This window comes from Mastomys coucha, unplaced genomic scaffold (genome assembly GCF_008632895.1).
Source record: "Mastomys coucha isolate ucsf_1 unplaced genomic scaffold, UCSF_Mcou_1 pScaffold7, whole genome shotgun sequence".
Taxonomy (NCBI): domain Eukaryota; kingdom Metazoa; phylum Chordata; class Mammalia; order Rodentia; family Muridae; genus Mastomys; species Mastomys coucha.
In genome coordinates this window covers 103,879,577-103,903,736 of record NW_022196913.1, presented here as the reverse complement: position 1 = coordinate 103,903,736, position 24,160 = coordinate 103,879,577, and the positions used below count along the sequence as shown (strand labels likewise).

The following is a 24,160-nucleotide window of genomic DNA, read 5'->3' as shown; positions in this document are numbered from 1 at the left end:
GGATTTCTGAGTTCGAGGCCAGCCTGGTCTACAGAGTGAGTACCAGGACACCCAGGGGTACACAGAAAAACCCTGTCTCAAAAAAAAAATACCATATGATCCTTGTTATAACAGACCTACCTATCAACACAAGATACATTTAGATGGAGCCTGGAAGCCTTATCCAGTGCATTCCTACCAACTAGAGGAAAAGCAGCTATGGAGGTTGCTATTCAACCTTCAATAAACATAAACAATAACAACCCATGTGTGCTGTGCTTACAATAATCAAAACATTACTCCTGCCTTAGTATAGAATGCAAGAAAATATGCACAGACACTAAAGATGTGCTCCATCCCTATGGACAAGGAAACTACACCCTTGTACAAAGTAGCAAAATGGGCAATGACAACTAAAACCTAGAAACATTAAGCAAGCTTTAACAGAGGTCTGGTCAACAGGTATGGGAGTAGGAGGGCCAACTGAGCTATTGACTGACTTGTGAAATCAGCAATTTCCATTCTCTGCTCCTTACTCAGTTACTTAACTTGTTGATATTCCACGTTCGTTACCTATAAAATGGAAGGTGATTGTAATGCCTACTTTGGAGTCACTATTTTGGATTAAATGACTAAATCCAAACTGAAGGAGGCATTGTGCCTGTGCCTAGTTATGAGGTGCTCAAGTATATCAATAACCAGGGAAACAAGACTGGGCTTGCAGAAGTAACAGTAGGGATGGTAGTAGCAATGTCTGTAGTGAGGTAGCTATAGTAGTATCAATACTGACAATAATACTACTGGATTAATAGCAGCAAGAGCAGCAGCCATAGCACAGGAAGCATGGGGCTAATATAGTAGTAAGAGTGGCTGTAACCATTGCAACAGCATCAGCAACCGAAAGTACCCAGAAATAGAAAATTGAACCTGGATCGGAAGTCTACTCCATAATTCATGTTCCATTCTTCTGGTATTATCCTGTGCTCTAAGTGAAATGCCACAGGGTGTGTCCTTTTTTTCATCTATGTGGACTCAGAGAAGGCAAGACAGAATCTCTATGGATCCCCATATTGGACAGCTCATACCTACCCTGACATTTCTTGACAGACATCCTGTTTTCAGCTGTCTTGGTTATCTGTTCTTCAAATCTTGGAGCTTCTCTTGCTTGTATCTGCTAAAAAGGCAAGTGCAAACACAGGGTCTGTCTTTAGAGTCCACTCATTGTCCTCTAAGGAGGGAGCACACTAGTGACCCCACTGACTGAGGAAGTAACCAACTTTTAACTCTTTTTCATAGCTTAAAATTTGATGTATTGAAAGGATACAACATTCTAGCGTGGCATAGAATCATAGTTTTGCAGTTAAACAATGAACTATCTCCACTCTCAAAACTACAGGAGAAGATACAAGCTGCATTTCGAAGAAAGAAAGGGCTGGTTTTCCATTTTAGGAACCATGGTCAGGTAGTTGACACTAGAATGTGAAAGGACTAGTTCTTCAGGGCATGTAAAGCCAGGTCCATTTCCGAGAACATAATATCTGGTTAAGTCCCCCACTCCTGCCTCCTTTAATGCTTTGAACACCCAATAAACGGAAAAGTCAAATAAATAAAGGAGTCATTCATCACTGTCTCCTACCCAGAAAGAATGATCAAAGGACCTGTGTTCTGAAGGTTGAATGGTGGGCTGAATCTAATTTCAGTTACTTTGTCCATTTTGGTCAATAGGGGTGTTTCGAAACATCCTGGAAAACAGGTTGTTTCCATCTTGAACTTATACACCTTGATTCCCTGCTGCTGATTATTGAAATAGATGTTTTTTATTAGATATTTATTTACATGTCATATGATATCTCCGTTCCCAGTTTCCTGTCTGAAAAAAAAAGAAAAGAAAAATTTAAAAAAAGAGCCTGTTCTCTCCCCCTCCCTCTGCTCACTACCCCACCCTCTCCCACTTCCTGGCCCTGGCATTCTCCTACACTGGGGCATAGAAGCTTCACAGGACCAAGGGCCTCTCCTCCCATTGATGATCAATCAGGCCATCTTCTGCTATAAATATGCTGCTGGAGCCATTAGTCCCACCATGTGTACTCTTTGGTTGGTGGTTTAGTCCCTGGGAGCTCTGAGGGTACTAGTTAGTTCATATTGTTTTTCATCCTAAGGGCCTGCAAACCCTTCAGATCCTTGGGTCCTTTCTCTAGCTCCTTCACTGGGGACCCTGTGTTCAGTCCAATGGATGGCTGTGAGCCTCTACTTCTGTATTAGTGGAGTACTGTCAGAGCCTGTCAGGAGACAGCTATATCAGGCTCCTGTCAGCAAGCACTTGCTGGCCTCCACAATAGTGTCTGGATTTGATGATTGAAATCGATGTTTTCTTAAATCCAAGAAATCCTCCTTAGGCAGAATAAAAAAAAAAGTATCCAAAGTCATCATACTTCTGCATGTTTTCTTTGTTGCAATGTTCTCCACTGACTACTTCCCAGAACCTCATAGCAGCGTCACCTTGGGAGGTGGCCTTGGCTAGGTTATGGAGCTGTGCTTCTCAGAGTCTACATACATAGATGTTCACAATAATGGTTATAGCTGCTGAGCATCACTCAGGGGAGGCCAAGAAGTGCTATGCTTATCCAGTGCTCAGAGAAGGAAGAACATGGTTAGGGCTCAGCAACTGTTAGCTGCTGTTGACAAAAGCAGCAATAAACATCTTCCTCATTCTCTCTGAGAAACAGGCGGTGATAATCAGCAGCTCCTTTGCCAGGCCAATTCCACATCCTGACCCATCCTATAGTTCCCATTGTGGCTTCCTAGGCAACATAGCCATTCCTCCTCTGTCTGAGTCCTGGTCTCCAGACTTGCCATCTACAGCAGGGTTACTACAGGACCATTACTTGTCAACGCTTGGAACAGTTCCTGGAATACTCAAAGGTATCAGCTCTTACTAATGAAGACTCATGGAAGGTTAATTTTAAAAAAAAAATAGATAAGTAACTTGCCCAAGGCAAATCCCTGGTGCTTGCTGGAGCTTGTCCAGCTGCAGCACACCAGTCGTCAGCTCCGTGCACCACACACTTGAATATCAAAGCTGCTAGTACAAATGAGGTCTCATTCTGCCTCTTCCTGTGTCCCAGGACCTCAGAGAAAGCAGTGAATAGCCACCTACAACTCTGTCCATAGTAAAAGAGGCAGTAGCTCCCAGCCTGGAATCTGTAAACTAGTTGTCATTGAAAGGCTGTCTCCCTTCCCTGGTCTTCAGACACTTTTGAGTTCTCAGTAAGTCAAGTTGGAGCCTTGGAACCTTCCACACTCTCCTGAAGTCTGAGGTTTCTCTTATTCACAACCAAAGACCACAGACTTTCTTAGTTCCTGCTTTTCTCTAGCCCAGATTTTATCTTGTGTTAGATCCTTGGAGCACCCTGCAACCTACGTCATCATTAACCATAGTACATGTCTATACTTTCCTCAGGACTGATGTATACTAGATACTCTATCACATCTCATTGTGTAACATTATAGCAGTCCCTTGGGCCCCTACGTCCTGAAGGTCCTGTTTGCACACACAGAAAGAAGCTGATATTTGCATTAAAATGTTACCTTTAATGTTTCTTTTAATATCACCGTCTTACATAACCCAAGCTGCTGTTTACAGACACTACTCTTATTCACTGATAGATTCTTAACTGACCCACAGAGCATGAGATCCTTCCCCATTCTTCTTTTGCTTATCATGGATAGCATCTCACATATCTCTCATGGATCTCTTATGCATTGATATGGTAGGAGAGAGACAGCTTTGCAATATGGAAACCACCTGTGCTGCAAGGGGGCTTGTGCACACGGGAATCCACATATAGGAAACTGGAATGCTCCCTGGCTTCCTGCTTTCTGGGTTCTCTCTCACCTTCACCCTGATTAAAGACTAGTCCATCCTTTCTTTCCTATCCCCATGGCCCTCTTTTCTTTTTCTCTTCATCCTATCCCTCTTTTCTTCACTATCCTTCTCTGCCTTCCTGAGGCAGAGTTTCTTGTTTTTTTTTTTTTTTGTTTTTTTTGTTTTTTTTTCTGGAGACAGGGTTTCTCTGTGTAGCTCTGGCTGTCCTGGAACTCACTCTGTAGACCAGGCTGGCCTCGAACTCAGAAATCCGCCTGCTTCTGCTTCCCGAGTGCTGGGATTAAAGGCGTGCGCCACCACCGCCAGGCAGAGTTTCTTATATAGCCTAGGCTAGTCTTGAACTTGTAACCTTTCTGCCTCTCCAGTACATGGATGATAGATAGCTATCATAGCTGACTTTCAGTGTTGGTGTCTTTATTTAGGGGTGTGAAATTACCTTACAAAATGGCCTTGACTTTGTCACCATTGATTAATTTAAGCAAGTCATAGAGGTGCCCCTGAAATCTCAAGCAAAGGTAGATTTTTTTTTTGAGTAGTCAGCTTTTGTGTGAGGCCAAGAAGAGTGACAGAAGCAGGAGGAGAAGGGAAACTTCTGTTATTTATATTGATTCAGGTAGATACAGAATGTGGTGACAAAAAAGCAAAAGTGGCATCCCAAGTGAGTGCTCAGACATAGTCTAGTACCAGCCCATCTTCATCTTCCCTAGACCGTTTTCAAACTATGTCCTCCAGCTATGAGATCCAGGGCCATGTGCCTCACCACATTCAACTGCACATTGGGTAGGAGTGATGCATGCTTCCATTTGAAGCACGTAGGACAGCAGGTGGCACCTGTGCATTGTGTGTGCATGTGCACACTGGCTGAGTATTGAAACAGATCAGTGCCAGGAACCCTCCAGACATCAGGATGATCCTAGCATGCCTGCCTGCCTGGATCCTAACCACGGTCTGGTCTCTCTTGATTCTGCTTGACCTGCCTCAGCTGCTGCTTCCAGCATCGCAGGTGCTATGAGGAGGCTGTTGAGATGGACTGTCTCCAGGACCCTGCCAAGCTCAGTGCAGATGTGGATTGCATCAACAAACAGATCACATGTGGTAAGCATTTTCAGGCCTCCCAGAGCAGGGGCACAAAACGACCACATGGACTACGTGGGACCCATCCGCTCAGACAACACCATCATCGGTGGTGCCATTATTGATACATAATTAATTGATGCATGTGTAGTTCACATGTAGTTAATGTGCAATGAATGCTTTTATATAACTGAAACAGTTGATTGGAATATCATCTGATTTATAATTTATTTATATTTGTGGTAACTCTAGTAAGTGGCAAATTGCTTGCTATTTCTGCACTGTGCAACAGTAGAATAATTCCTTATCTTAACTAAGGAACAGGAAGGAGGAAAACCTCTTTCAAAGACATGTAATGGAAATTACATTAAGTCTGCTTGGGAAATGATTGATGTAGTGGCTGATGTATTGTCTTAAGTGGAGGTAGAAATAGAGGTGAGGGGTCAGGCTGGTAGTGGCTGCTGTTTGTAAGAGTGCAAAGATTATGTTCCCAGGTAAGCACCTTACTTAGCATGTGACCCTAGGAATACTATTTCTCATGTCTAGGCAGTCCTGGATGAAGTCATATGGAGAAAGACATGGAATAGTGAGAGAGTCTTACAGGTCAAGGTGTTAGATTTAGCCAGTCTCCTGTGTGCCCAGGAGAACTTGGTCTTCATGCACAACAATTCTGATCTTCCCTCACAACAACCTGTTAAATGGAAACCACTGTTCTTAGTTTTCAGACAAGAGAAGAAAAGTTCTGAGAGATTAAACAACCTAGTTAAAGTCACAGAGGTGCTCAACTGCAGAGCCAGACTTTGAACCAAGGCCCTTATTGACTCCTAAATCCAGGTGCTCAGCCTGGTGTAGCCTGGGCACTAACAGTAGATAGAGAGAGGCACTGAGGAAGGAAGGGGGCAGAGAAACCAGTGAAAATAGAAAAGAACATCCATTCATGCACTCAGCAAACAGACACTGAGACGGCTGAAAGCACCTGGGGGACCTCTAGACCTTCTGCATGGTCAGTGTATTAGTTATCTTTGTCATTTCCTTTGACAGAGTATATGTTAGGAGCAACCTAGAAAGCTTTAAGTTGGCATCAAGGTCAGAGTGCATAGTCCATGGCGATGGGGAAAGCATAGTCATGCAAGCAGAGCACTGCTGGGGCATCAGGAGGACAAAGCAGTTGGTCATATAGCAACAGTTTGAAAGCAGATCATTCAGGCTAGAAGCAGGGCCAGGTTACTATCTTATTGTACTGATTTTTAAATGGGAAGATGAATAAACATCTGCATACCCCTGACAAAGCACTAACAACAGACCCAAGAATAGTTCCACCCAAGTCTAGTTGGTGAACCACTGAGTTTAGTTGGGATCTACAGGAACATGGGCAAGATACAGGGGCTCCACTGAGGATCTGTCTTTCACCCAGCACCTTTTATCTGGTTCTGTATCATGTCAGACAGAGACAGGGCGTCTTCCAACTGCTGACCTCCTTGAGAAACTCCTGAGTGCTCTCCTGTACCACCTCATAAGCCCCCAGTTCATGAACCCTCCCTCCTCTCTCTGGAACTGATTTGATAGGTCTAATCTTATAAAGGTCTTGTGTGCATTATCATGGTTGCTGTAATTTTAAGGTGGAAACATCCATGTCACATCTGAAGGATGGTGGTCCATAACAGACCTTCAGTGACCTTCCAACTAGTGATCCACTTGCTCTATCAAGGCTACACATTCTAAATGTACCACACTCTCCCAAAAGAATGCAATTAGCTGGGGACCAAGTAATAATATACATGAGTTTCTGGGGATCATTTCACATTCAAAGAATAGTAGTCAGACACTGCAAATATGTTAGTTACAGGAGTTATGTAGGGCAAGGAGATGGTGCAGGGGTGGGCTAAGTGGTACTCTGTTAAAACAGTAAGGGCATTAAAAGCTTCCTTGAGAAAAGATTTGAAGTAGTAAGCAATTCTTACTCTAAATGGCTGTGTGGGTAAAGAATGAGCAAGCAGACCACGGACAGGACTGAGGTTCCCAGTGTGGAGTAGGGAAAAGAGGAGAGTGGGACGAAGTGTGGCAAAAGATGATATCTAAGGACAAATGGATGCAGTGGCCAGTGACAGCCATGCAACACTCCCTAGGTGACTCTGGAAAGTCAGAAAGGTTCTGACCCAACAGACAGACTTCAATTGAAATGTCTTCTATTTCTTTTTTGGATTTCTAAGGATGGAATCCAGAGCCTTTTGTGTGCTAGATAAGTGCTCTCTACCACTGAGATACCACTCTCATCTTTCTCTAGCCCTTGACTTATTCTAGACATTTCACAACAATGGATGACAGAACTGGGAACCCTAGTCTGGGAGCCACTGACATTAGTGGGTAGAAGATGATGGTAGAAAGTTTGTAGGGATGTGGCCAGTCCCCAAAGTGCATACAGGTGGACCCAGAACAGCAGACTGGTGGGTTGGACACATGAGACATGTAATGGGGGTGGAAGGACCCGGGTTGGGTCCACTAAACCAAAGGGGTGACACCATCATTAGAAAGTTGCAGAGGGAGCAAGTTTAGACAGTCCAGATCAAGAGCCCTGTGTTGGAACCACCCTCGCCTATTGGGATTCCAAGTTTGATCTTTCTACTTTGCTCTGTCCTTGCTGTATGCAGAGTCTGAAGATCCCTGTGAGCGCCAACTGTGTACGTGTGACAAGGCTGCTGTGGAATGCCTGGCTCAGTCTGGCATCAACTCTTCCTTGAATTTTCTGGATGCTTCCTTCTGCCTGGCTCAGACTCCAGGTGGGATAACTGTACCTAAACCCTGCAGCAGGACTGAGCAGTGGGCAGGAGCTGCAGTGGGTGTCTTCACATGCCAAATACAGCCCTTTCACATCCAAGCCCACTGCTTTATCCTACATCCCGATGTGTTTTCTTACAGAGACAACTAGTGGGAAGGCTGTGACACTGTTGCCTAGAGGTAAAGTTCTCAACATAGCTGATTCTTTCTGGACTGCAGGGGACATGTGTTGATACCAGCTGGTAAAGGCATCTCTTCTGGAGACCCAGCTCACAGAGGCTAATGCCACCAATGACGTTGACTCTGCCTCCCTTTGTAAAGAGACTAATACAAGTATCTAGTATCAAAGGGTTCTAGTGCCAACTCTACCATTGCTAGTGGGTAGATGTGAATTTAATCCAGTGAGGGTGCAGAAGCCACATTCTCTCAGTGTGGTCAGAGGACTGGTACATACCAGGACTGGAGCACCACCTCAGATTCAGATGAAGATGGTTCTCACTCCCTGGCTTCCTGGCTACTGGGCCTCCCTGGAGTGGGTCCTGCTGCTGGTATCAACCTGGAGATGGGCTCACTGTCACTTTGGGATCTCATTTATCCTTTCCTTGGGCTCAGGTCTCCTTCCTCGAATTGTGTAATTTTGTTAAGGAGCAATCCACAGTGTGTGGGTTGGTGTGTAGCTGGGTGGGTATATGTGGGGAATGTGTATAGGTATGAAGATAGTACATGCATGTGTGCATGGCCATCAATAGGTGTGGGTATGTATGTATTCATGGGTGAATACATGAAGGTGGGGTATATATAAGGATGTGTGTATCTACATATATCTCTGTGTACTTTCCACATTCAGTACTCTTAGTATTTCTTTTATTTCTGCTCTGCCTTCTTAGCAAGAGTCTTTTCATATTGGGGATACCTTCAGGATCCATAGCCCCCTTCACTGCCTTCACCTCCTGTCTCAGATAGCACTCTTCCTCCACCAGAATCCAGCAGTGGCTGTGATTATTTCTGAGTCCAGCAGTAATGGGCAGCCCATGCTCCTGGAGGAGAAAGAGAGCCAGGGAACCCTCAGCTAGAATGGGTAACTCGTCCATGGTGACACCCTTCTTAGACTCCTCCTCTCCTGGCTCCTTAGTACCCAGCCTGCTCAGATTAGAGCCCTTGAGGTTTTGTTTTTACAGTGTATTGTGGTGCCATTGCTGTTTGAGGCTCTCTTTTCCCAGGGATTCCTGAAAAGCCCACAGACACCAGTCAGATAGCCCTATCAGGAGAAGGTAAGCATGAAGGTACATGTGACCCAAGCACCCTTGTCCCATTTGTGCCACTCCATACTGACTTGATGACATCAGCTCCCCCCAGATATTCTCTGCCTGATTTGTTATGGAGCTGAGTACATTCAAGAGCTCCTGATCCTTTCTGAGCAAGCACCCCTTTTCTACTCCCTCAGCTTTCTCTTGCCCCTCTGTCTTCACTTCTGGAGGAACAGAGGTAAAATGCTGCAGGCTGGCCCAGATGTATAGCTGTAGGTTTGTCAAGATGAACAACACATGTTTTAATGTGCCCTCCAAGTCTTGCCTGGGATACACTTATGCCAGAAAGTTGCATGTTGCTTATCTGAAATCCAAATTTAGTGGGCATACTAAATATATGAGTAGCTCTCTGTACAGTCACTCTGCAGAACCCTCTCTCATAGAAGCTGGATTTTCCCCATTTCTTCAGTCCTTAGTCTCCATCTGTTTTACTGATCCATAATAAAATGATGTCTCCTTTCCACAGTGGCTGGTGAGGTGAGAGCAGACACACTAACAACTCTTTCAAGGACAAGTAAGCTAAAGGAGCATCCAAGAGGAAGGCCCAGGGCACAATAGAGATACTGCCCAAATCCATGTGCTCTTTTTCAGTGGTTACTATTGTACAGGGTCCCAGGGGAAATACAGTGCCCATTTTCAGACTATGCAGGACACTTAAGCTCTGGAATCTTAAAATTTCTGTCACTCAGCCAGAAATACATTGTGAACTGGTCTCAGCTCTGAATTCAATGCAAGCATGACCATCAAAGCTAAAAAATATCTAGGCCAAATTTTAGTTGGTGAACCTGACTTTCCCATACATGCTTGTGGTGATTTACAACCATTTCTTCATTAGTGAGTGTCTTAGTTATGGTTTTATTGTTATGAACAGACACCATGACAGCACTTAACTGGGGCTGGCTTACAGGTTCAGAGGTTCAGTCCATTATCATCAAGGTTGGAGCACCGCAGCACCCAGGCAGGCATGGTGCAGCAGGAGCTGAGTATTCAGCATCTTGTTCCAAAGGTAAACAGGAGATGGCTGGCTTCCAGGCAGCTAGGATGAGAGTCTTAAAACCTAGGCTCACAGTGACAAACCTATTCCAACAAGGTGATACCTACTCCAAAAGGGCCACACCTCCTAATAGTGTTACTGCCTGGGCCAAGCATATTCAAACTACCACAATGAGTGTAAACAACTGACAATAATTATTCACTAGTTACTCAGAATGAATAAGCAAGTGGATAGTTGTTGATGGGTAGTACCTTCGTTGACAGTCTTCAATGTGTAGGCATTAGTTATCAGTCACACATTCTGGATTCTCCCTTGTCCCAGGAATCTTGTTATCACATGAAAAAGAAACTCTGAGGGTGGTGTCACTCACTCAGGATGTGTCAGTTCAGTACTCCATGGGTCTGAGCTGGTAGGTTTTGCTTTGAAAAGACCAGTCTGCCCCAACAAAGGATGGTCCAGATGTTCCCTTGATGTGGCAACTGTGTTCACACGAGTCAGCTTCAAAGCCCGAGTTCTATACAATACTTTGTCTTCATTCCCAAGTATGCTAAGTTGGAGTTAGCACTCCCCTTCCCTTATACTGATTTAGCTGCTGTCTCTCTTCAGTACAGTACAGTGGAAAGTGAATTCAGAACTTAGCACAGTGCCTGAGTCTCAAACTCAGCTGGCATGGCTTTTCATCCCACCACTACCTAACTTTGTAATTCTTGAGGAATGGCTTAACTCTCCTGTACGTCTGTCTTCTCATCTCTCAAAAAAAAGGAGTGAGAGGGGTGAACAGGAGACCCCTACTTGTGAGCTTCCATAAAGTGAGGCAGAAAAACAAACTCTGTATTGGCATATAATCTGAAACACAATAGGAGCTTTGTAAGAGTTAAAAAGCAAAAACCCATGGCTCAACTGCTCTACTAGAACCAACAGCAGCATGCAATTCTAGTGTCCTGGACTGCCTGCTGCTTTTTTATATACATTATTTTCTTTTATTTCATTATTCCCCCTCCAATTTCTGCATAATGCATAGTCTTAAAGCTTTTCTACAATTTCCCCCTATCTTGCAAACTGCTGGGACATTTGCCAACAAGCATGTCTGGGGGTTCCTTTTGGTCCCCTAGTGACCCTAATAACATCAGCTGTCCTAGGAAATCTCAAAGTGGGAGCAGGTCAGGTCAGTTTGGGCCCAGAGATATGCCTCCAGAGACCAAGGCACACAGGGTAAAAATAACACTCATTCTGTCTGTCTTCTCTTACGAGCAGAGTCTATCCAAGATCTTCAAGATACACACACTTTTAGGACCACATCAAGTCCAGGTAAGCACATATAACTCCCTCTGCCTTGGCATATATAAGCTTCTGAAATAAATGAGTTCCAAATGAGCCTTGGACCAAGCCCTACATGGAAGATAAAATTGAAAAAAATATGTCTCTATATTCCTCCATAAAGTACAAATGTTGAATTAAGAGACACATTAATAGGAAGCAATGAAAAGGTCTCAGGTAAAGATGTGTTTGTGAAATTACATTCAGTTTCCCATTTAAAATCAATTGTCATTCCATTATGTAAAATCAGATACTTTTAATATTCAAAGTATTTTCTAGTAGCCTATTGTATTAGTAAACTTCCTATTGCTTAGATAAAGCACCATAGTGAAGAAAACTTATAGGAGAGAGTTGATTTGGGGCTTACAATTTCAGAGGGCTAGAGTCCATGATGACAGTGTAGAGGCAGCAGGTAGTATGTGGCTGAAGCAGCAGCCAAGAGTTCACATTTCAAACAGCAAGCAAGAAACAGGGCTAATTCAAAATGGCGCCAATCTTTTGATACCTCAAAGCCTGACCCAAGTAACATACCTCCTCTTACAGGCCATACCTTCTAATCTTCCACAAACAATTCCAAGTACTTAAACATATGAGCCCTTCTCATTCAAATGACCACACCTTGCCCCATGCAGCTTTCCTGAGCAAAGGATGCAAGTGGGATGAAGGACCTTGGCAGAATCTTGAATATGATGAGGAGCAGCTGCAGTATTTGAACAAGAAAGTCAAGGGGGCAAGGATTTAAGAGTGGGGGCTCTGCTTGCTGTGTGTCAGCTTGTGTTTTTGATCCTGCTCTTTGCCTCTTTACTTGCTTTGAGCATCTAGATGTGTTCTGTAGTATGTGTACAATTGTAAACATAATACAATTTCAGGACTGAAAGATCATTCTCAGCCATGAGCTGACATGCAGATGGTTTTTATCCCAGGATCCAGGCAGTGTTAAGTCTAGAAACTCAGAGATACTCATGTAGAATTTGTGAGTGTCTAAGAATCTTCCTCTATGTCTACAAACTCAATGTCAGGCACACTCTTCTTCTATGTCTATGTTCTAAGTGTCTGCATTTGGCCTTGACCATGTACGTGTTCATCTGCAAATGTCTCTGATTTCATCTACACATAACTCTGAACCATCAAACTGTATATTTCAGGATCTGCAGAGATTATTGATGTAGCTAAAGGTACAACTCATGATTCTGCTGGCATTATACCATTGAGGTTGGAAGTATCATCTGTTGACAATGGCTCTCAGGAAACAACTGGAAAAGGTAGGTGAGAGCCAGAATCTAGGAGTATGTGGCCTATCCTTGGAATCTAAAACTATCTGTTAACATAGCCTTTTAAAGTCACCTTATAGATTATGGCCATGTCCCATTGGTGCAATAGAAGGTATCACCCTCCCCAACTTAATAATAAGCTCTTTGGGGCTCAAGGATAAAAAAATTACCTTTGCCCCTCAGCTTCTATGAGGTTGAGATGGGGCAAGAATTAGGGTTTTCTGTCCCTGGCTCTGTCCTCTCATCACTATGCTTCTACTGGCCTAGAATACAGGATCTTGACCAAAAGCACATTGTGTGTGGGTGGCTAACTAGAAAGATGGAACATGTGGGTATTAATGATCATCCTGCCTCTCTTCCTTTGGAAGCCTTCCCAAAGGACCCAGGAAGAGCCCCTAGACCCATCTGGGAAAGACTCCAATGGCTTTCAGTATAGAGCTGTGGAGCATAAATATGAAAGTTGCAAGCAGATAAGAAAGTGTATGAGGAGAGACAGAGAAACAGAAGCAGGGTGAGAAAAGCCAAAGCCTTAAAATGCAAAGCCACCAGGTTTGCTAACATGATGTGCCTGCAAAGCCTAAGAGGATAGCTAATTTAAGGCCTTGTAGGCTGTTAGGCTCATCTGAACAATAAGGTGTGGTCCACAGAGCATCTTTAGTCCAACACATCCCATTCTCTATGGAGATTTCATAAGGAATTCAATAGAATATCAGAAACTGAAGAAGAGTTGTTCTCTGAAACAAAGAGAACAAGGCACACGAGAGTGATGATTCAGGGTCCTTCTAAAGTAGTTCTTATGCAATGTGGAACACTACTCTTCTTTGGAAGTCGGCCCTATCTCTCCTGAGAGTCTATGTTCTTAACCAGCCTGTGACAGATTGGCCTTCCTGTATCTGGGTGACGGGGACAGCATGAAGGCCATGCTGCAGCTTGGAGAGATGCTCTTCTGTTTAACATCCCACTGCCCAGAGGAATATGAAACTTATGGCTGCTACTGTGGAAGAGAAGGAAGAGGAGAGCCAAGTGACACCCTGGATAGGTATGGATGGAGAAGGGTGGGGACAGATGGCAAATGAGGTTGCTAATATTTGTAAGGACCCTCATCTGTATTGGGCTTTACATCAGTCTCTCAAGGAATGGGCTATGGACATCTGATCTCACTTAGGTTGGCATGATAACATAACAGACCAACTTTCCTAATGAAGAGCTGAGGTTAGGTATTCCTCTAATAAAGAGACAAGTCAGGCTAGGTCAGATCTCTTGATGTTTAATTATAACCACACACTGAGGCTGGCTTGCTCACATATTTTGAGTGATTCTAGACTGACCTCTTATGCAATAGGCCACATAGAGAATAGAGGTATGCATTTGGTTAACTCAGAAGAAGGCAATGTTTAACTTATTAACAACTTTTAAGTGTATTTGCTAAATTTTATAACCACCACTTTTCAGAGAATTTCCTTGACTTCATATACACATCCATTCACATACATACACATTCTACACACATCTCTGGGGGCAGTTTTGTATGTAAGTAATTGCATGGGATTCACCCTGAGTAGAAAGGATATTCCAAGAGCATAATTAATAGGATCTGGAAGATTGATTACTAGTTTGCTCATCTACCCATCATCCACCATCCACTCATCATCTACTTATCCACCCATCTACCCATCTACCCACTACCCCATTTAGCATTTACCACTAAGATTGCTCCTCTTTCTCTACTGTACAGTCATTCAGGCTTTTCAGTGAAGGAAATCGAGGGCCAATCCCTAAAAAACTTATCACAAGATGACCCTACTGAAATTTTAATTGTAGCTGTTAAAGCTGCAGCAGCATCAATTATTATATATATATAATGAGATTCCACAGCATGCCCTCTGTCCTCCATGACAGACAGAGCTTGAATAGTGTTGAGATTCCCAAGTATCTGGAACTCTTCAGTGAGATAACAAAGACAGGGGGTAGCCAGCAGCAGCCTCTACTGCCTATTAAGTCTCATGCAAAAAATTGGGGCAATTTTGGTGGTGCCTTCTAATCCCTGACCGTATTTCATCAAAATATGAAATTTGAGTGGTTAGGAAAATAAGTTGGCATGACTTTCTGACATCTACAGGAAAAAATTAAAACCCAAAAGGTCCAGATGAAAACTCTGAATGGCAGTTTGGCACACGGATGTCATGTTCTGCAAGAACATAATCTCACTGCCATGTATTGTGTAAGCCACAAACAGGTAATTTGCATGAAGAGGTTGATCACTTACGATTCCTAATGACACTGACTTTAGATTGCAACCACTGTTTCCATCCCATTTTCCAACCATTTCCCACCCCACCCCTGCTGCCCTGGAAAATACACATGTAAGGCAGCATGGCTCCTCTGTAGTGGCAGTGGAAAATGGGTCAGACATTGACCTCAGCTATTGGGAACTGTTGGTGAGTGTGTGAGGTAGGGTTATTCTTCCTGGCAACAACATTGGCAAAACTGCTATGTGGCTCAGAACAGGTTACAAGTCTGGTCCTCCTTGCTTGGGGCGTGGGCTCCAGGAGGAAGTGCTTGAAAGGCAGAGTTAATTAATCCTCACCAATACAAGGAGGCAGCTCCAATACTCTTACTTCACAGAGGGAGCTACCTATGCAAATGGTAGAAGGAAGTGGGAAAGTTGGGGTATGGGCTGGAAAACAGGGTTGACTTAGACCTGAAACCTCCTCTTAGCTACCCAGTGGAATTTTCTTCCTCTTCCTCCTCCTCCTTCTTAACTTCTCATCTTCTTTTTTAATTTTTAATTTTTAATTTTTAAATTTTTATAGGATATTCTTTATTTACATTTCAAATGTTATCCCCTTTCCCGATTTCCCTCCCTGCCAGAAACATCCTATCACATCCTTCCTCTCCCTGCTTCTATGAGGGTGTTCTTCCACCCACCTACCCACTCCCACCTTCCCTGGGGCATCTATTGAGCCTTCATAGGACCAATGACCTTTCCTTCCATTGGTGCATGACAAGGCCATCCTCTGCTACATATGCAGCTGGAGCCATGTGTTTGGGAGGGTCTGGTTAGTTGATACTGTTGTTCTTCCCATGGGGTTTCAAACCCCCTCAACTCCTTCAGTCACTTCTCTAACTCCTCTATTAGGGACCCTGTGCTCAGTCCAATGATTGGCTGCTAACATCTGCCTCTGTATTTGTAAGACTCTGGCAGGGCCTCTCAGGAGACAGCCATATCAGGCTCCTTTCAGTATATACTTCTTGGCATCCACAAAAGTGTCTGGGCTTGGTGACTATCTCCAGGTGGGATAGTCCTTTGGTGGCCTTTGCTTTATTTAGTCTCTGCTCTATATTTTATCTCCATATTTGCTCTTTGAGTATTTTTCTTTGTGAGTATTCTCCTTCTAAGAAGGACCGAAGCACCCACAATTTGGTCCTCCTTCTAATTGAGCTTCATGTGGTCTGTTAATTGTATCCTGGTTATTTGGAGCTTTTGGACTAATATCCACTTATCAGTGAGTGCATACCATGTGTTTTCTTTTGCGATTGGGTTATCTCACTCAGGGTGATATTTTCTAGTTCTATCCATTTGCCTAAGAATTTCATGAATTAATCATTTTCAATAGTTGAGTAGTAGTCCATTGTGTAAATGTACCACATTTTCTGTATCCATTCTTCTGTTGAAGGACATCTGGGTTATTTCCAACTTCTGGCTATTATAAATAAGGCTGCTATGAACATAGCGGAGCATGCATCCTTATTACATGTTGGACCATCTTCTGGAGTGGTATAGCTGGGTCCTCAGGTAATAATATGTCCAATTTTCTGAGGAACCGCCAAACTGATTTCCAGAGTAGTTGTACCAGCTTGCAATCCCACCAGCAATGGAGGAGTGTTCCTCTTTCTCCACATCCTCGCCAGCATCTGCTGTCACCTGCGTTTTTGATCTTAGCCATTCTGACTGGTGTAAGGTAGAATCTCGGGGTTATTTTGATTTGCATTTCTCTGATTACTAAGAATGTTAAACATTTCTTTACATGCTTCTCAGCCATTTGGTATTTCTCAGTTGAGAATTCTTTGTTTAGCTCTATACCACATTTTTAATAGGGTTATTTGGTTCTCTGGAGCCTAACTTGTTGAGTTCTTTGTATATATTGGATATTAGCACTCTATTGAATCTAGGACTGGTAAGGATCTTTTCCCAATCTGTTGGTTGCTGTTTTGTCTTATTGACAGTGCCCTTTGCCTTACAGAAGCTTTGTAATTTTATGAGGTCCCATTTGTCGATTCTTGATCTTACAGCAGAAGCCATTTGTGTTCTGTTCAGGAATTTTTCCCCTGTGCCCATTGCTCTGTAATACAACTTGAGGTCAGGGATGGTGATTCTACCAGAAGTTCTTTTATTGTTGAGAATAGTTTTTGCTATCCTGGGTTTTTTGTTATTCCAAAGGAATTTGGGCATGTCTCTTTCTAACTCTATGAAGAATTGAGTTCGAATTTTGATGGGGATTGCATTGAATCTGTAGATTGCTTTTGGCAGGATGGCCACTTTTACTATATTAATCCTGTCAGTCCATGAGCATGGGAGATCTTTCCATCTTCTGAGATCTTCGATTTCTTTCTTCAGAGGCTTGAAGTTCTTATCATATAGAACTTTCACTTGCTTGATTAGAGTCACACCAAGATATGTAATATTATTTGTGGCTATTGTGAAGGGTGTCATTTCCCTTATTTCTTTCTCTGCCTGTTTATCCTTTGAGTAGAGGAATGCTATTGATTTATTTGAGTTAATTTTATATCCAGCCACTGTGCTGAAGTTCTTTATCAGGTTTAGGAGTTCTCTGGTGGAATTTTTTGCCTTTCTTAAATGTATTATCATATCATCTGCAAATAGTGATATTTTGACTTCTCCTTTTCCAATTTGTATCCCTTTGACCTTCTCTTATTGTCTAATTGCCCTTGCTAGAAATTCGAGTACTCTGTTGAATAGGTAGGGAGAGAGTGAGCAGCGTTGCCTAGTCCCTGATTTTAGTGGGATTGTTTCAAGTTTCTCTCCATTTAGTTTGATGTTGGCTATTGGTTTGCTGTATACTGTTTTTACTATGTTTAGGTATGGGCCTTGAATTCCTGATCTTTCCAAGACTTTTAACATGAGAGGATGCTGAATTTTTTCGAGTGATTTTTCAGTGTCTAATGAAATGATCATGTGGTTTTTTTTTCTTTAAGTTTACTTATGTAATGGATTATGCTGATAGATTTCTGTATATTGAACTATCCCTGCATCCCTGGGATGAAGCCTACTTGATCATGGGGAATGATTGTTTGATGTGTTCTTGGATTCAATTGGCAAGAATTTTATTGAATATTTCTGTATCAATGTTCATAAGGGAGATTGGTCCTTCTTCAATTGGCCTTTGTGTGGTTTTGGTATAAGCGTAATTGTGGCTTCATAGAATAAATGGGATAGTGTACCTTCTGTTTCTATTTTGTGGAATAGTTTGAAGAGTATTGTTATTAGGTATTCTTAGAGTTCTGATAGAATTCTCCACTGAACATATCTCATCCTGGGCTTTTTTTTTGGTTGGGAGACTATTAATGACTGCTTCTATTTCTTTAGGGGTTGTGGAACTGTTTAGATGTTTTATCTGATCCTAACTTTGGCACCTTGTATGTGTCTAGAAAATTGTCTATTTCATCCAGATTTCCCAATTTAGTTGAGTATAAACTTTTGTAGTAGGCTTTGATGATTTTTTGAATTTACATGGTTTTCATTGTTATGTCTCCCCTTTCATTTCTGATTTTATTAATTTGGATACTCTTTCTGTGCCTGCTGGTTAGTCTAAGGATTTATCTATCTTGTTGATTTTCTAAAAGTATTGGCTCCTGGTTTTATTCTTTGTATAGTTCTTTTTGTTTCTATTTGGTTGATTTCAGCCCTGAGTTTGATCTTTCCTGCCTTCTACTCCTCTTGGGTGTATTTGCTTCTATTTTGTTCTAGAGCTTTCAGGTGTGCTGTCAAGCTGCTAGTGTAAGCTCTCTCTAGTTTCTTTTTGGAGGCATTTAGGGATATGAGTTTTCCTCTTATTACTGATATCATTGTGTCCCATATGTTTTGGTATGTCTTCATTTTCATTAAATTCTAAAAAGTCCTTATTTATTTCTCCCTTGACCAAGTTATCATTGAGTAGAGCATTGTTCAGTTTCCATATGGTATGTGTTTTCCATTGTTTTTGTTGGAATTTAAGACCAGCCTTAATCCATGGTGATCTGGTAGAGTGCATGGGATTATTTCAATCTTCTTGTATCTGTTGATGCTTGTTCTGTGGCCAATTATATGGTCAATTTTTGAGAAGGTACCCTATGGTGCTGAGAAGAATGTATATCTTTTTGCTTTAGTATGAATTGTTCTATAAATATGTTAGATCCATTTGGTTTATCACTTTTGTGAGTTTTACTGTCTCTGATTAGGTTCTGTTTCCATGATCTGTCCATTGCTGAGAGTGGGGTGTTAATGTCTTCCACTATTATTGTATGGGGTGTGATGTGTGCTTTGAGCTTTAGTAAAATTTATTTTATGAATATTGGTCCCTTTGCATTTGGATAGATGTTCAGAATTCAGAGTTCATCTCGGTAGATTTTTCTTTTGACCACTATGAAGTGTCCTTCCTTATTCTTTTTGATAACTTTGGTTGAAAGTCAATTTTATTTGATATTAGAATGGCTACTCCAGCTTGTTTCTTGGGACCATTTGCTTGAGGAATTGTATTCCAACCTTTTACTCTGAGGTAGTGTCTGTCTTTGTCACTAAGGTGCATTTCCTATATGCAGCAAAATGCTGGGTCCTGTTTACATATCCAGTCTGTTAGTCTATGTCTTTTTATTGGAGAATTGAGTCTGTTGATGTTAAGAGATATTAAGGAAAAGTGATTGTTATTCCATGTTATTTTTGTTGTTAGAGGTGGCATGATGTTTGTATGTCTATCTTCTTTTGGATTCCTTGCTTTTTCTAGGGGGTAGTTTCCCTTCATGTGTTGGTGTTTTCCATATATTATCCCTTGTATGGCTGGATTTGTGGAAAGATATTGTGTAAATTTGGTTCTGTCATGGAGATTCTTGTTTTCTTCATCTATGGTAATTGAGAGTTTTGCTGGGTATAGTAGTCTGGGCTGGCATTTGTGTTCTTGTAGGGTCTGTATAACATCTGCCCAGGATCTTCTGGCTTTCAAAGTCTTTGGTATAAGACTTCTGGTGTAAGAAGTCTGGTGTAATTCTGATAGGGCTGCCTTTATATGTTACTTGACCTTTTTCCATTATGGTTTTTAATACTTTCTTTCTTTAATGCATTTGTTGTTTTGATTATTGTGTGACAGAAGGAATTTCTTCTCTGGTCTAGCCTATTTGGAGTTCTGTAGGCTTCTTGTAGGTTCATGGGCATCTCTTTCTTTAGGTTAGGGAAGTTTTCTTCTAAAATTTTGTTGAAGATATTTACTGGCCCATTAAGTTGGAAATCTTCACTCTCTTCTATACCTATTATCTTTAGGTTTGGTCTTCTCATTTTGTCGTGAATTTCCTGACATCCTGGGTGTGTCAGAGATCCTGGGTGTCAAGCTGCCTCTGTGACCCTGAGATCCTGGTGTGACCAAGCTCCTGGGATCGTGGGATCCTAAGATCCTGGGCATGCTAGGGTGCCTGGGAGTGGAGCCTCCTCCAGGCTCTGTGGGAATGGCGGCTGAGTTTGAGCACAAGGTAGACTGGTGCAGATCAGAAGGAAATACACTGGATTTTAAAGATCTGTAGACAGCTAAAAATGGAGCACTATGGAATAATCATAGGTATCTATTGACTGGCACCTTCACAAGTGTTCCACAGACATCTGGCCAAGGAGAACACTGAAGATCCTGGTATGTCGGGCCAGATAGCTGGACCTAAATACAAGACAGTGACTCATTTACTTCTGTTTACTGGGGCCCTGCTTTATGCTGGAACCTTTGTTGAATGCAGATCTTCATGGCCCCCATGTTCTTCTAGGAAGAGAGTCAAAGAGGTGACCTATATATGTATAACTAAGTGTTTTATTATACAGAAAGTTGGATGTAGATGGGTCACTGTATTGTCGTGGACATTTGTGCAAACTAAAGAGGCACCCTTCTTGAAAAACCCTTCATTCTGACTTGTATGGTGACAAGTGGATTTGCCATCAAGAGTCATAGTAAAAGAAAAGAAAAATGTAGAAATTCAGGTATACACAATGGGGAGAATGCTCTGTCAGGGGCAGCTTCCTGATGCTGTACACAACCTCAACAGCCTTTGAGGAATGTAGTAGCCAGTCTCACATACTCTGACAAAAGAGCCCTTGGCAAATTGTAGCACCCCATGCAGTGTAGAGATGAAAAGGCCATGAGCCATGGGGAACTCTAGTAAACAAAAGGCTTCCTTGGTCTTAGGTGCTGTTTGTCCCATCACTGCTGTTTGGAACAGATGAGACAGCTGGGCTGCCTCCACGGAAGCCTTTCTCGGTCATCTGCAGTATGTGAAGACCACAAGCCCAAATGTAAGTGGAGTGGCTGTCTAGAGTCCTTATGTTTTGTGTCTGCATCTTGGCTGGAGCACACCTTCATCTGTACCACAGTCTCATTATTTTATTACTTTAAGTCATGCACTTTCATCCCTTTCCAGAGCCAGCCACCCTAAGAGTCAAACCTAATTGGTCTCAGTAATTGAGCCCATGCTGTGCGTGGTTCTAAGCCCTTAAAAGGCACACTGAATCCTCAAACCAGTCCTAGGCAGCAACTCCACTGCCTTTTTTACTTTACACAGGAAGCAAATGATACCATCAGACAGGCAGAAGGAAGTGGGAGAATGGAGATCTAGGCAGGGAAATAGCATTGCCTCAGACCTGGAACCTCCTTTTAAGTTATCCAGTGGGTTTTAAAGTACTCTACCTTCTCCTAATAAATAGACCCTGTTCCAGATTTGATTATCTAAAGAATATCATGGAGGAGAGGGATGGATGGGCTCTAGCTGATGGTGGGCCTAGCATACAGCTCCACTTGCCATCATGTATCCCACAGAAACAATGTATCCCACCTCTGTAAGCATCAGCCCTGAGCACATGACAAAGTACCCTTAGAACTGGCTCCTAAGGACACTTTGCTCAGCAGTAAATGTGCTTCTCCTAGGCTGCTCTGTATCTCAGAAGGAAAGGATTCCTGTGGAGCTTCACAAGTGCTCTACAAAGTTTTCTCCCTATTTTTAACCGGGGAAACAACTGGATGGGTCTATTGTCTTCCTTGCCGATTGTACATGCCATGCAGAGCATCCATAGATCTCCATGACACTGCTTGTGCCATAATTAATGGGAATGCTTACCTGCAATTCGCTCACTTACTGATTCAGCTTTCCACTTCACCAATAAACCTTTGTTTGGGACTATGGAAATAACTCTGATGAAACATCTGAGAATCATCAACATTTAACAAAAACATATGTAGTTTGGCTTATGGGTTCAGTCTATGTCATAATGGCCCTATTGCTAAGAGGTAGAACACCATGGCAAAGTTGCTCTCTTCATGGAGGCTGAAAAATGGTGGGGAGATGAATGGATGGAGGTCAGGTAGGCCAGGATGAAATATACTCTTATAGAGGAGAGTCTGCGCGCACGCGCGCGCGCGCACACACACACACACACACACAGAGAGACAGACAGACAGACAGACAGAGACAGAGACTCAGTTTTTTGTTATGAAGAGTCACTATGACCAAGACAACTTTTATAAAGGAAAACATTTGAGGCTAGCTTACAGTTTTAGAGGGTCAATCCATTATGATCATGGCAGGAAACGTTGCAGCCAGCAGGCAGCCATGGTGCTGGAAGAGCTGAGAGTTCTATATCTTGATCCACAGGCAGCATAGGGAAAACTGTCTCCCACACTGGGCAGAGCTTGAGCTTAGGAGACTTCCAATCCTGCCCCCACATTGATACCTTTCTTCCAACAAGGCCACACCTACTCCAACAAGGCCACACCTCCTAATAGTGCCACTCCCCATGAGTTGAGCATTCAAACATGAGTCTATGGGGCCATACCTATTCAAACTACCATTCATACCATGACCTATTTTCTCCACTTACCCCCACTGCTTGTTCATATCACCTAATGCCATTCAATTACAAATCCATCAATGTGTTAATTCACTTACACGGTCAGAGCCTTTAGGATCTAATCATCCTAAATCCCAAAGCTTGAAACCAGGACTTTAGCACAGCCTTCGGAAGCCATTTAAGATTCAAACTGTAACAATAATAAATGTGTGTGGCCCTTGCCTCAAATTGCTCACAACAGAGACTCGGGAGGAGGTCAGGAGAGGTGGTGAGATTGACAGGAGGCTAACAGGTTCTGAAATGGCACGGGCATTTTCCACAGTACTCTGGAGTATTCTGAAGCTTAAAAACAAGAAGTGAGGCAGAAAGTGTGATGAGGTGCAAGGTGAATCTGGAGAGCCTCAGATGAAAAACACAAAGGGCTACTTTCTAGCAGAAGGAACAGACTAGACCACTAGAAACATTACAAGCCACCAGAGGAACTATGAGAGATGGGGTCAGGAATGGGGCGAATGAATGGGGTTTGGACAAGTGGCTTTATGTGCCCTACTTGGTGTCTCAAATCTGCTCCTCTGCTCTTGCTAAGGTGTGGGGCAGAGCCTGTGTGAGAAGCTATTATGCGCCTGTGACCAGATGGCAGCCGAGTGCATGGCCTCTGCCTTCTTTAACCAAAGTCTCAAGTCACCAGACCGACCTGAGTGCCAAGGTGAGCCAGTGTCCTGTGAGGATGTCATGCTCGTAGGAACCTTGGCCTCTTCTGTGGACTCCAGTTCTGAGGAGAATAGTGAGGAAGCTGCATCTAAGATGGAACGCCTAAGATTTCTGGAAAAGCCTCCTGGTCCCTTGGAGGCCAGGCCCCTCAGTAGAAGATAAGATGCTGTGTGCCAGGAGTTCTAAGCTGTCTGATCTCTTTGGCCCTCAGTCCCATCCATAGGAGCCTTAGCAGGATCTCCAAGGGAGCCTCCTGAAACTTGTCAGCAGAGATACATGTGTCTGGAAAATGAATGCAGATAACAGCCCTTCCCTTCTTCCTGTAGTTCTTTATGGAAGCTCAATAAAGTCTCCATGCCACATGGCTTGTGTCGTGCCTAAGAGCTGTCTCTGTGGATAGATGGATGGGTGCTTGAGTGGCTTGCAAAGGTGCAAAGACAGGAACAAATGGAGAAAGCGCTTTATTTCCTAAGCTCTAAAAGCTACTTTTCTCTGTTAGAAAGTAAGGGAGTATGGCTGCCCATGTTTGTCACTGGGCCACTGATGAAGACGACAGTGCTTCTGTATGATCAGATACACTTTGTTAAGAGTACAACCATGAGGCATAGCCACCACTATGGGAAACCATCACTATCCTTGGCCCTAGGCATTTTCTTATAAATGAAGATTACTAAAACCCTTGCCTGACTTCACATCCTCTAATCCCCACATTATACTTACGAGGACCACTTCTGTAGGGCAAACTTCCTGCAGTTT

General features: G+C 42.9%; 1 protein-coding gene across 2 annotated transcripts in view; it reads left to right on the top strand.

Moving 5' to 3' along the window:
- Window positions 1-23,768, top strand: part of Oc90 (otoconin 90) — a 43,973-nt gene extending 20,205 nt beyond the window's left edge. The window contains exons 6-15 of one of the 2 annotated variants that reach the window (XM_031358417.1): window positions 4,848-4,960; window positions 7,588-7,716; window positions 7,856-7,894; window positions 8,935-8,985; window positions 9,488-9,535; window positions 11,270-11,323; window positions 12,478-12,594; window positions 13,471-13,642; window positions 21,039-21,145; window positions 23,280-23,768. In XM_031358417.1, coding sequence (XP_031214277.1) covers window positions 4,848-4,960; window positions 7,588-7,716; window positions 7,856-7,894; window positions 8,935-8,985; window positions 9,488-9,535; window positions 11,270-11,323; window positions 12,478-12,594; window positions 13,471-13,642; window positions 21,039-21,145; window positions 23,280-23,566 — 1,117 coding nt within the window. In that variant the 3' untranslated portion in view covers window positions 23,567-23,768. The remainder of the gene's footprint in view (window positions 1-4,847; window positions 4,961-7,587; window positions 7,717-7,855; window positions 7,895-8,934; window positions 8,986-9,487; window positions 9,536-11,269; window positions 11,324-12,477; window positions 12,595-13,470; window positions 13,643-21,038; window positions 21,146-23,279) is intronic. The other variant, XM_031358418.1, reaches the window with a different exon arrangement.
- Window positions 23,769-24,160: the final 392 nt, after the last annotated feature.